The sequence below is a fragment of the Hydra vulgaris genome, chromosome 04 (genome assembly GCF_038396675.1).
Source record: "Hydra vulgaris chromosome 04, alternate assembly HydraT2T_AEP".
Classification (NCBI taxonomy): Eukaryota; Metazoa; Cnidaria; class Hydrozoa; order Anthoathecata; family Hydridae; genus Hydra; species Hydra vulgaris.
The window spans coordinates 26,540,001-26,552,500 of record NC_088923.1 but is presented as its reverse complement, the minus strand read 5'-3'; the positions used below and the strand labels follow the sequence as shown (position 1 = coordinate 26,552,500).

Sequence of the window (12,500 nt, the reverse complement as noted above, 5' to 3'; positions counted from 1 at the left end):
GGTAAATTGCAAAAATGAAAGATAAAAAAGGAGTTAAAAAAAATTAAATCAGCATTTAATTACTGTCATTCTAAAACTAGTTTAAAATTCTGTAAAATTTTACAAAAATTTTTAGAATATTTCAATCCATCAACATCACAAAAAGTAAACGGTCACAAAAAGTGAATGAAATTTAAAATTGAATTTAGTTTATAAATTTAGTTTGAAAGAAGTTTAGGTAAAATGTTTAAAGATAAAACATGTTTAAGGGAAAAACAATTTTTTTTTTGTTTTCTTTAGGATAAAACCAACTTCTTTAGACCATTATAATTTTTAATTAAAACTAATTTTTGTTAGTATAAAAACTTTGTCAGACAGTTTACTCCATTTAAATAATTTAATTACTACAAATGTAAACTTACTCCCCAGTTAAACCACTTTTACTCATAATAACACTTTAAATTTTTTTTATTCATAATAAAACTTTAAAACCTGATTAACAAGCAAAGTACAGCATAGTTTCAAAAACCATCAATAAACTTTGCTCTTCAAGAGCTAAGTTTATTCTTTAACTGAGACTTCTGTGATGTTCTTAAAGTGTTTCCTTTTAGAAAAAATTGACTTGCAATTAGATTTATTAAAGTTTAAGCTCTCTTTATGTGGTTTATTTTATCTTGTAACTAACATACAAGATTCTGATAAGTAAATTTATGATAAGACATTTTTGTTTACTTTTGACCGAACTGCTTTATCTTAAAAATTATTTGTTCTTAAGCTTTATCTCTCTAAAAAAAAGTAAAAGTATTTACAATACTAAAAAACATATGCAATTACTGATTTTAAAGTAAAAATTTTATTACATTTTTTAATACAGTTTAAAATAGTTTAATATAAGTACAAAATGGAGAGTTTCATTTGCTATTATCAACCATATCGGATCTGACAATAAATTAACATCATTACAGTTTTTCACTTTTATGAATATAGAGTAAACTGATCCTTATTTAGATTATTTAGGGAGTTATCAGAAGTGAATTATAAGCTTCCATATATGGGAGTAATATCTGCTAACAGCCTCCTTCCTATGTTAAATTAATAACATTGTAGAAAAATTCCACAGATTTACAACTTATGATTTCACCTTGACACTATTCTCTTCTTATTTCGTTTTTATTTATATTATGATTCTGATGTCTCAATTTAATGATGAATTTGGTGTATGCAAACAATTTAAAACAACACAGAAACTTGATAAGAATGACTCAATAACAAAGTTAGATAAAATAAAATATTGTAGAACTTTTTCTTATTTCATAGAAACATTAAAACAGTTGGCAAAAGATATAAAATGATTTAAATTCCTTTTATTTTAATGTTCAAGATTTGCATCCTCTATATGGAAAGCTACATGGTCATAGCGACAAGCATGTTTATAGAAAACTACAAGACCTGCTTCTATAGCTTATATATATTCTTATAACAAAATTACCAAATGAGGGAAAATAAAATTTTCTCCCTCAATTCCTTATCAGTTTTCATCCAGAAAAAGTTTTAAATCTTAGTTAATATGAACCACACAAACTACATAAAACAAGCTTACCCAGCTTTGGTGCAATAGCTTCTTCCTTTTTTACACAAGCAGTAAAGTAAGTCACATCTGTTATATTTTTCTAAGAGCTCAGCAAATGCACCATTTTCTTCCCAGCCTGCGTCACTGAATAAAAAGAAATTCTTTACACAACAGCAATGAAATATTTAAAATTTGAAAATAATTTAAGAATCTCATTACTGTTACTATTATATTATAAGATAATATAACCTGTTATATGTTTCTTAAAAAAATATATCAGGGTAAATATTTTCAAAAATATATAACCTGTTATATATTTTAAACATAACAAAAAAGTGTTCAAAAAAGGTATCAATTTAATATTTACTTAAAAAAAACATATGCTCCCTAAATTCAACTTAAGTGCAATATTCAAAACAATTTCAATGATTTATTAAAAACAATTTATTCTTCAGATAAGTGAAGACAATATTATTATTTGGGTCTCAATACAAAAAATGTATTTATTGTCGTGATAAAAAAAATTAATAAAAAAAAAGTAAAATAATACAATACAAAATACTTTTGTAGAAAACCTTTTTATGAAAAACAATATTATTATGTCATCTTAGAAAACATTTAAGTAAACACCTTTGAAAACTTTTTTAAAACTTCTCAATAAAAATGTTTTGCATTTTTTTTTTGAAAACAAATTTATTAATACCTTGAATTAAAAATATATTTTTAATAAATTGTTTTGGGAACTACAAATTGAAAATAATTTGCTCAAAAATATTGTTACAAAAAACTTAATTATTTTAAAAAATAAGATACATTTATTTTTTTAAATATAGTCTGTTCTATATGGAGGGTTTAGAATTCATTTTTCTTTTTATAATATAATATTTTATAATTGAATATCTCAAGAACCACATTAAATACATACTGAGCTGAAATGGACTCATTTTATTGATATACACCAACAAGTCTCATTTAAATCTTAGGTTGTTCACCATACATACCAAACCAACAAGTCTCATTAAAATCTGAGGTTGTTCATGAGAGACCATTTGTCCACTTGGTATGGTATGAATCTATATGAATATAATTCAGCAATCTTTTATTCAACAACATAAACTCAACAATATTTAACCTTAAAACAACAATATTTAACTCAATAATACACACTTTTATTCAAAAAAAAAAAAAAATTTAATATTTAATTCTCTTTTATTCAACTTAAATTCTTAAACAACAACAAGATTCTTTCAATCAATATATATTTAACATTCTTTGAATTAATATTTATTTAATATTACGACAGTAATATTGAACAACTTGATTAGACAATAACTTGGACTATGCATCTATTGAACTTTAAAAAAAAAGCTCTAAAGTTTTATATCATATTTTCAGTGGAAACTTATAAAAAACTTAGTCTCAGTTGTTTTGCTGTGTTTTTGTAAGGTCACTTTGATCAAACAACACAAAACTTGATGACAGTGCAATAATAGCAGAACATCAACAATAAATGGGGGATTAACAAGATCAAGTGGACAACCTTAAGCCATTTCTTTAAATCTAATCATAACTGATAAAATAAAGAAAGAATAAATAAATATGAAAATATAGACAATATGAAAAAATGAAATATGGAAACACAAAAATTTGAAAATCTTAAGGGCAACTTCACTTCCTAATCATCAGTTATTTTGGAACAATGAGCATTAATCCGCTTTATATCTGCAGCAGAATTAGCAATGATGGAATAGTAGCAAAATTGTTACACTCTTACATCATATTTACAAAGCAAAGAAAGACCTTTCGACAATAATTTAAATACAAAAACATCGTCTTTAAACAAAGTAATCCAATATAACAAACAAGCGCAAGAGGTAATTGTAGTGGGTGGCTATATTAGGACATTAAATTAAAATGAAGTAGTCTTAAAATAGCAAATCTGTGGAACGAGTTAAATGCATAGATATATAGTAGCTAAAATTCAGCAACAAAGCATAAAGCAACATTAAAATCATTTACTTTACAATAACTGATTTTTTTATAAGAAAAAAAAGATGCAAGGTAGTTTTAAAGAGAATTTTTAATGTAAGTGTCCTTACACAAAAATGTTTTTTTATAGTGCCCTTTTAAGCACGGATCAGTTCTTTTTCATCAAATATAAAAAAAAACAAATTTTACTTTTAATTTGATTGAATTTTTAGCATTTTTGTCAAACAATTAAAACAACTTTTATTAATTATTTTTACCTCTATAAAAATTGAAGAGAAAACTTCAAGTTGTAGTCTTTCATTAACTTTGACTAATTTATATTTTGAACAACTTTAGACATTTTCAAATTCAATCATTTTCAGATGTTATAAAATTTAACAAAATAGTCAGTTTTTTGTAAAACCAAAAATTATCGATTGATAACAAAAATTGCAATTGCAAATGTTCAACAATTTTAGCCAGAAATTCAGCTCAGTTATAAACATATTCAACATTCTTCAATGTTATACAAATCAAGGGCATACCCTTGTCCTTTTTTCTTTTTCTGAGGTAGATAAAAAATAACTTACAGGATTAGCATGAACACTTTTGCATGTTAATACTAATGTAAAACATGGATGCTGTAAAATATTACAATGCTTGGAGCCTGGGAGCGAAGGTGATTTTAACCCTTAACCCATTAAAAAAGCAAATTTAAACTAGTTCAAAACTCAATGACAAAATCAAAATTTTATTTAAAATATATTTAGGCAACTAAGAGTTAGTGATGTTAAGTTGACAACTCGCTCATTTTGAGGAGGTTAACCTGACATAGCTGTTACTTTTAGATATAATTTTTACTTTTAAATTTTTACTTGAACTTTATATTGATAAATTTTGCTAAAGTTTGGCCTTAAAAGTAAAATTATTTTAAAACCTTTCTGTCCTCGCAAATAAGTTGGACCGCCGAAGTTTTAGAACTTTCTGTTCTGAGTCTCTAATGATTGTGTGAACATAAAAATATTGGGTATTTGCCATTTAAACTATTTTATCTACCAAAAAAAAAAAAAAAAATTAAGTGCATGCAATAAAAATTCAGCATTCTTTTATTTAGTAATGCATTATCCTAAGTAAGCTTGAAATAAATAATGTACAAAAAAGAAGTAAAAAAACTAAATAACTTAACAACTTGCCGTTTAGGTATGAAAATACCATGTGATGACATTTCTTCAATAAAGTCATTAGAATTATTGCAGGTTGGACATCGGAAAAAATACCCACTGACATTTGCTTGCATCTTTTAGAACAAAATTTATGTGTAAATTATATATATATTTTTTAAAAAAAGGTGAATTATTTTGATTATACCTTTATGCAGGATCTGTGTATAAACATATCTTTACAACAGGGAGCTTTTAAAATTTCATTATGATCAATTTCCAATATTTCATCAAAACAAATAGGACATTTTGGAGCAGGCTTCAAACTTTTGATGCGTCTAAGATCTTGCTTGGAGCGATGTTTCAGACAATAAGAGCTATAACAGTCAATAAACTTATTGTAAAAATACTGAATAAAAATAGAAATTTATGACAAATAAAGATAAAAGTAAATATACTTAATGAACTTCATAAACTCAAGTCTACAGGCAATGTTTTGATCATCATAAAACAAATTCTACTTAATTAACCTATCCTAATTTACAATGAATCCTAATCTATTTTTATCAATTATCCTTTAATCTCACCTTAATCCAATCTAACCTTAAATACTAACCTAACATTAAATCTTAATCAAGTTAACCTAGTTAGTAATCAAATAATCAATTTTAAATACATAAAAATGTCAAAATATTTTACTAGCAATGAAAATATCATTATTTTTTCTGACTTGATAATGAAAAATAAAATTTTTTTAAACACATTAACACTATCTGTCAAGAATAACGCATATTATTAACTTGAACGCCATACACTACGGATGTGGACATAAAAAGCAGCACTCGTTCAGCTAATATTTAGATTATAAAATCACACACATTCAAAAATTTGGGATGGAGAAAATGACAATTGTTTAATTGATTTTTTATGCACAAATTTAAATTTTTTTTTTAAATTTAACAGTAAAATTCTGTCTTCCTTCAATGAACAAAGCACAGATAAAATATTAGCATTACGTCACATTATTACTTTGTCAAGAGAATCAGTAAAAATTTTTAAACCAATGATTATAAAAGAAAATTAGTCAGTATAATGTCAGATGGGGCATGCATAAACTTTGGCAAAAATCATGGTATCATAGCGCTGATATTTATCATGCCATGCAGTTCATCGACCCTCAGAACTGGACTGCTGAGAAAAAGTTGGGCATAGAAGAAATAAAGTTTTTGTCTACACATTTTAAAACACCATTGGAATATTCAATTTCAATGTAAAATTAAATGTTTAAGAATGAAAATTGTTTTTGATTCATGCAAAAATCTTGAAGCAATGCTAATCTCCAGATAAGAGAAATTTGTAAGTCAACATTTTTCAAGTCAGTTTCTTAATTTGCTAAAAATTATATCAATTATCTAGGCTCTGAATCAAACTCAAATGTGGAACAAATTTTTAGCACAGTAACTAACATATTATCAAATCAACACTTATTCATTAATCACAATACAATAAATGATAGGATTAAAAAGTGAGCAAAAGAAATTTATTCGAATTAGAGAAAAGCAGTTTATGTTAATTGGTGATCCACATGACTTTGAATCATTGATTAACATTTGTCAATGAACTTATAAACTTTCTTATTAAACTTTTAGTAGTTTCAAAAAAGAATTTTAAATTAAATTTCTCATTTTATAATAATCTCTTAACTTTTTGATCATAAAAAAAATGTGAATTAAATATGAACTTATTTTTAAAAAATTGATTTTAATAATTAAAAAAATATAAAGAAATACGAAAACCGTTAAGTGTTTCTTAATTAAATTAACAGCATAATATTTTAAAATAAATATATAGAAATAACAAAAGCAAAAAATTCGCTGATTTATTCTTTAATACTAAATAAATAAGAACTTATAAGCATTTGGGTTTTTGTTTAGTTGTGTTTTTGTTTTACCATAAATAGTTGAAATAAAATTGTGAACAGATGCAAATAATATAAAAGAAATTGGGAAGTATAAAGAGCTACTCGTTGACATAGTGTCATAATTGCTGCAGACACTACTTCAAAACATTTGTCAATGAAAGAACAATGTATAACTAATTAAAAACTTTTTATGAGCTTAGTCCACCATTTTTTAAATCTTATGATTGCTCTTGCATACATTATCTCAGAGAAGCATAATCACGCTTGATGACAACATATTACATTTTTACGAGGGAAAAAGTAATTTAAATAAGATAAAGACCTCAAAACAATTTGAAGTAAAATAAAGTAATTTTTTTTATGCGATTTTATTTTATCTAGGCAGATTGCAAGCCCTGCTGTGGGTTTAACACTAACTCTTAACTATGAAGCCAGTCAATACATCATTACCACATTCATATTCTGTAAGCTGTATTTATATTATTAAAATATCTTTAAATTAAATACTTACTCAAAGGCATCTTTAAAAACATATTGTATTCCACTTTTTAATCCACATTTAAAATGGTAAACAGATTGGCAGGATGACACTGAACAGCCCGAGCTGGCTCCTTTTTTATGGCAGATTTTACATGTCTAAATGAAAGATAAAGAAGTTTGAGATTTTCATTTTATTAAATAAATCCAGTAGCAGTATGGCTTTAAGAACCATCAATTAAATTCTCAAAAGGTTTGTACAGAATCGTACAAATTGTTGATTCAAACAAAGGACTAACATTTTAAAATTCATACTTTAATGCACTCAACATTTTAACACTGGTATAGTCCTCTGTGAGATGCACAGAGAGGGTCATCGGGAGACAAGTAGTTGTTTCCATTGTGAAGCAACATTTTTAAATTTTACTACTTGAACATCAAACATAAGTTACATAAATTATTTTAGTAAGAAGCCTCTATCACGAAGCTATTTGCATTTAAAGTTTAAGAAGTAAAACTAAATTTAAAATCTTTGCTTTGTATATCTTAAATATTCTTAAAAACCTTCAGAAATAAGAAAAAAAAATTACTTAAAGAAAACTAAGTTATAATTTAAAAACAATTTTTGATACATTCTAATTTTTTTGTGCAAAAATTATGTAATTTAATCATTTTGTACAAAGTTTTTTATTACAAACTTATTGATGCTCAAGTTAGTCAAACTTAGTTATATTACTGATGCTAAAGTTAGTTACATCATTGATGTTAAACTTAGTTACCAACAGCTATTGTGTTTTGCCAGAATAATGGATAAGTTGGCAAAATGCTCAGCTGCGCAAAATATTATTATATTAGTAACATTGCTCTATCCAACAGAAAACTCAATCTGTTGTGACTAGTCCTTTGCACAATAATGCGCTTTAGTCCTAGAGACAGAGGAAACAAAGAAAATTTTGTGAAACCTCCTTGAAGACCCATGATGAATGATACCATTTGAAGTCACTGATAATCTCCCATCTGCAGTAATCATACTTTAATGCACTCAGCAACATTTTAACACTAGTACAGTCCTCTGTGAGATGCACAGAGAGGGTCATCGGGAGAGACAAGTAGTTGTTTCCATTGTGAAGCAACACGGCTTTGAGGCTTAGAATAAATTGTCTATGAATAGGCGCTATTCAATAGGATTACAAGCAATACCTATAGCCTGGAATAGGCCCGCAACATCATTACAAAAGCACAGCTCATAACGCTGACTGAAGAAGTTGGAGTACCTTTGATGCCACTTCCTTTGATCAGTGACTTGTACGCTACCATCAACCAAGTTCCACTGTATGAGCCTGGATATCAGAAGCTTAGCATTTGATTTCATAGGACCTAATCAAAGTATGGCTTGTAGCCTCGCACATTATACAACTTGCTTCCACATAACACTTTTTTGCTCTTGTCTTAATGAATTGTTAGCACACGTGGCAGAATGAATCAGCTGGATGCAAACAATCTCTTGATGTCATATTAAATAACTTCTTTTCAACTATGAACCATTATCCTTTCAGTCTGCAATAACACAAATTGGAATCTTAGTTTGAGACACTTGTGCTTTTAGAACTAAATGTGTATGCTTATCAAAGAGTTCAAATTTATCATTGTTCTTCGTCTGAACCGACTGACGATAGTACATATTCTTGAGTTTTATCTAGTAGCTTGTTTACCAATGAGAATTTCACTTGTAGTGTTTTTATTTAATAGGTTAGAGAAATGTTCTTTTTTTTATATAAGCAATTATTATTGTTTTTTCCTGAGGCGCTTATATTCTTTCACTTTCACTTTTTGTTCTCTTAAACAATTTTTCTGCTTTTCTTCATTTTTGCTAATATTGCAACTATTTCTGCCAAGACAAGGAGCTGCTTCGACTATTTTTACACTTTTAGTTTTAAAATGGGCGTTTTTCTGCACAATTTCTTTCATTACTTGGTTATATATGCAACCTTCGGAATAAAGAAAAATTCTTAATATTTTATTGTTAAAGGACTGTATTGATGATAAAGTTAGTTATATCATTGATTTTAACCTAGTTATATCACTGATAATAAATTTTATAGCTTAAATTTATAAATTATGTTTATATCTTATACTTATTCTATTTTATATGGATTTTTAATCTATTATATACATATTATATTTTTGTATTAATATAACCTCAATTTAGTTCAACTCAAAAAGAAAAATCAATCATGCTTAAGCTTAAAAAATATTACAAAAAGTAACTCACAATGTTGAAGCACCTTTGTACTTCTTTAAGTATATCAGTGAATAAAAAACCATCAAAGCCTTTTGCATCATCTCCATTTTGTGGGAGGCCAGCAGAAAAAAACTTAAAAAAATAAACATATTTTCATTTGCACTCACACAAAAAAAAGATAAAATTAGTTTTCTTCAAAGAGATCATATATAATTTATGCAATGTTAAAATTAAAGAATAAAACAAATAAATCACAATTTTTTAGTTGCTTTTAAATTAACTATAAGTTAAAATTGTGATTAAAGCTCAATGAAAATCGCTTCACAAAAGAGCAAATGATCTCCTTCTGTTTTTATTTTTTTGTAAATAAATTTAGTACTACGATATTTTAGGTGATCCTAAATACAAATTACTGACACCAATAAAAATTGTTTGAAAAAATTCTATAGTGTGCACGACATCATTAATTCACATGCTGAGCAAATTTAATAACTTTTTGTTTTTCTAGTTAATAAAAATGTGGTCAATAATTTTATGTTTCCTAATACATTTTTATAGGATTGAGCTTAAAATAAAACTTAGGAATATGAAATATTTTATTAAAAAAGCACTTTAACTATTTTGCTGACACTATTGCCCTTGATTTAAAGCTATTTTTAAATTTTTGGGAAATTCCTAGTGGTCACTTATTGCCACAAGGCAAACCATATCTAAATATTACATTTACATGTATTTTTTCCAAAAATGTATAAAAAGGCAATTCTCAGAGAACTAAAAAAAAAATTTTCTTGATATATATATCTACTTGGAAAATTAACTTCTGCCTAAAAAATTAATTTTCCTCATATTTTAAAAAAAAAATGCACAAAAATTAAACAAAAAACTTTATAATGCAATTCCCAAAGAACAAACAAAAAACAATAACAAAAATATTTAATTTTAACAAGTTTTTTATTGGAAAAAAAATTTTTTTATGGACTCTATTTTGGTCCTATATAAATCAAACCATAGGTCAGAATTTTTTTTTTTACTAACAGATCACATTTTAAATAACTAGAAAAACTATCAATTTCAACATGTGAATCTTGTGTACTTCTCTTACAGTGCACTTCTCTAAGATTTGTTGTGCAAATTTGTTTCTCTAAGATTTTTTTTACGTTTCCTTAACAATTAAAAATGATAAAATATTAAAATTTGTTATTTTAATAAATATTTTCACTAATTGGGAACAAAATCCTCAAGTGTAAATCCCTCAACACTTTAGAAAATCCCTGATTTTTATAAGTTCTTTGAGTGGCAATCCAGTATAAGTATTGAGAAAACTTAAAATTTAAATTTGCACCAAAAATAAAGGTAAAATGAAGTTTGCAATAAAAATTGTATATTAAAACAAATTTTTGTGTTATAAGACACCCAACGAAATAACAATACAAAATAGGAGATAAATAAATGGCCACATAAGCATACTAAGCATAATACATAATTTATAAGATAATAGCATAATTTATTAAAAACTAATCTAAAGATAAATAAAGGATATTCAATTAAATAAAATTACCAAACAAAATTGATGAGCAGCAATATTTGATTCTTTAGATTGAAAAAATGTGCCATATTCGAAATTTTCACTTTCACCACAAAAACAACATTCTATATATTAAAAAATAAACAGCAGAATTTGTTTATATATATATATATATATATATATATATATATATATATATATATATATATATATATATATATCTGTGTGTGTATATATATACACACACATATATATGTGTGGGTAGATATATATGAGTGTGTGCATATATACGTGTGTGTATGTATGTATTATATATATATATATATATATATATATATATATATATATTTATATATATATACAGGCTTCGGCAAGAATGGCGGGCTATAGCCCACAGCCGCCTCCACTCCCATGCAAATCAGTTTACACAGGCGAAATAAAGCCCGTGCAAAATATAAACTTTTGGTAAAAAAAAGTTAAATATTTTTGTTTTTATTTAGTTATTCTTTTAAAAACTTCTCAAATGATGCAATTTTGTAAAACTTTTTGTTTTACTAGTTAAAAAAAAGAAACTATTTCATTCAGGATATGCTAAAAAAAATAATTTTTGAATATTCTGATGTAAAAATAAAAAATTAAAATTGAACAAGTTATTTTAAACAGCTATAACTGTTCCAAAATATTCTGTGTTATGTTAAAAGATAAATAATTGGTATGTTAAAAAGTAGCCAAAATATGCATGTGTTGCAAAAGAATTTAACAAAATAGTCCGGGTTTTCAGTATTCTTTGGAAATTTGTAAACCAATACAATAAGAACTGTTAGATAATAAAGACAATTTTTTTTCTGTATAATTATGTATTTTGCTTCACTGATTGACTAGTTTGTCATACTTTAAAGTTGTTCAACTTGCTGTTTTTTTAATGCACAGTTGTTTAGTTTACATTAGTAAACGACTGGGGCTTTGGCCGGGGCTAGGTTTGATAACACATAGCCATGACCAGGGCCAGGCTTATGATCAGGGCTGCATTAATATTGATAGATCCTATAAAAATGTTATCTTTAATTAAAATTTATGATAAATTTTATTTAAAAACAATATTTTATAGGATCTATCAAAGCCCCGGTCATAAACCTGGCCGGGGCTGCATTATAATTGATAGATCCTATAAAATATTGTTTTTAAATAAAATTCATATTATAAATTTTAATTAAAGATAACATTTTTATAGGATCTATCAATATTAATGCAGCCCTGATCATAAACCTGGCCCTGGTCATGGCTAGGTGTTATCAAACCTAGCCCCGGCCAAAGCCTCGGTCGTTTACTAGTTTATGTGTTGACTTCCTGGTTTTTTTTGAAAAAGGCAGCAGTTTGTATATATATATATATATATATATATATATATATATATATATTTATATATATTCCTTTTGTATTATAAAAACAATACTATATGATTTCTACATATTTTATTTTCCTTTTTATACTTGCGCTATATTTAACACATTTAAATATATTTTACAGCAATAAACCTGATATATAAAATAATACTGCATCTAATACCCTTCTATTGGTTCTATTCATGAAAAATTGTAAAAAAGATTTGTCTTTTTTTAAATTCATATAAGGCTTTTTTTTATACACGCCTATATTAT

The 12,500-nt window shown here is 26.0% G+C and overlaps 1 protein-coding gene across 4 annotated transcripts in view; it reads right to left on the bottom strand.

The window, feature by feature from the left end:
- Positions 1-12,500, bottom strand: part of LOC100202876 (PHD finger protein 7) — a 45,358-nt gene that overhangs the window by 2,148 nt on the left and 30,710 nt on the right. For all 4 annotated transcript variants that reach the window (XM_065795918.1, XM_065795917.1, XM_065795919.1 and 1 more), the window contains exons 4-9: positions 10,876-10,967; positions 9,348-9,449; positions 7,110-7,234; positions 4,886-5,054; positions 4,711-4,814; positions 1,580-1,693 (exon numbers count right to left, since the gene is read on the bottom strand). In XM_065795918.1, coding sequence (XP_065651990.1) covers positions 1,580-1,693; positions 4,711-4,814; positions 4,886-5,054; positions 7,110-7,234; positions 9,348-9,449; positions 10,876-10,967 — 706 coding nt within the window. The remainder of the gene's footprint in view (positions 1-1,579; positions 1,694-4,710; positions 4,815-4,885; positions 5,055-7,109; positions 7,235-9,347; positions 9,450-10,875; positions 10,968-12,500) is intronic.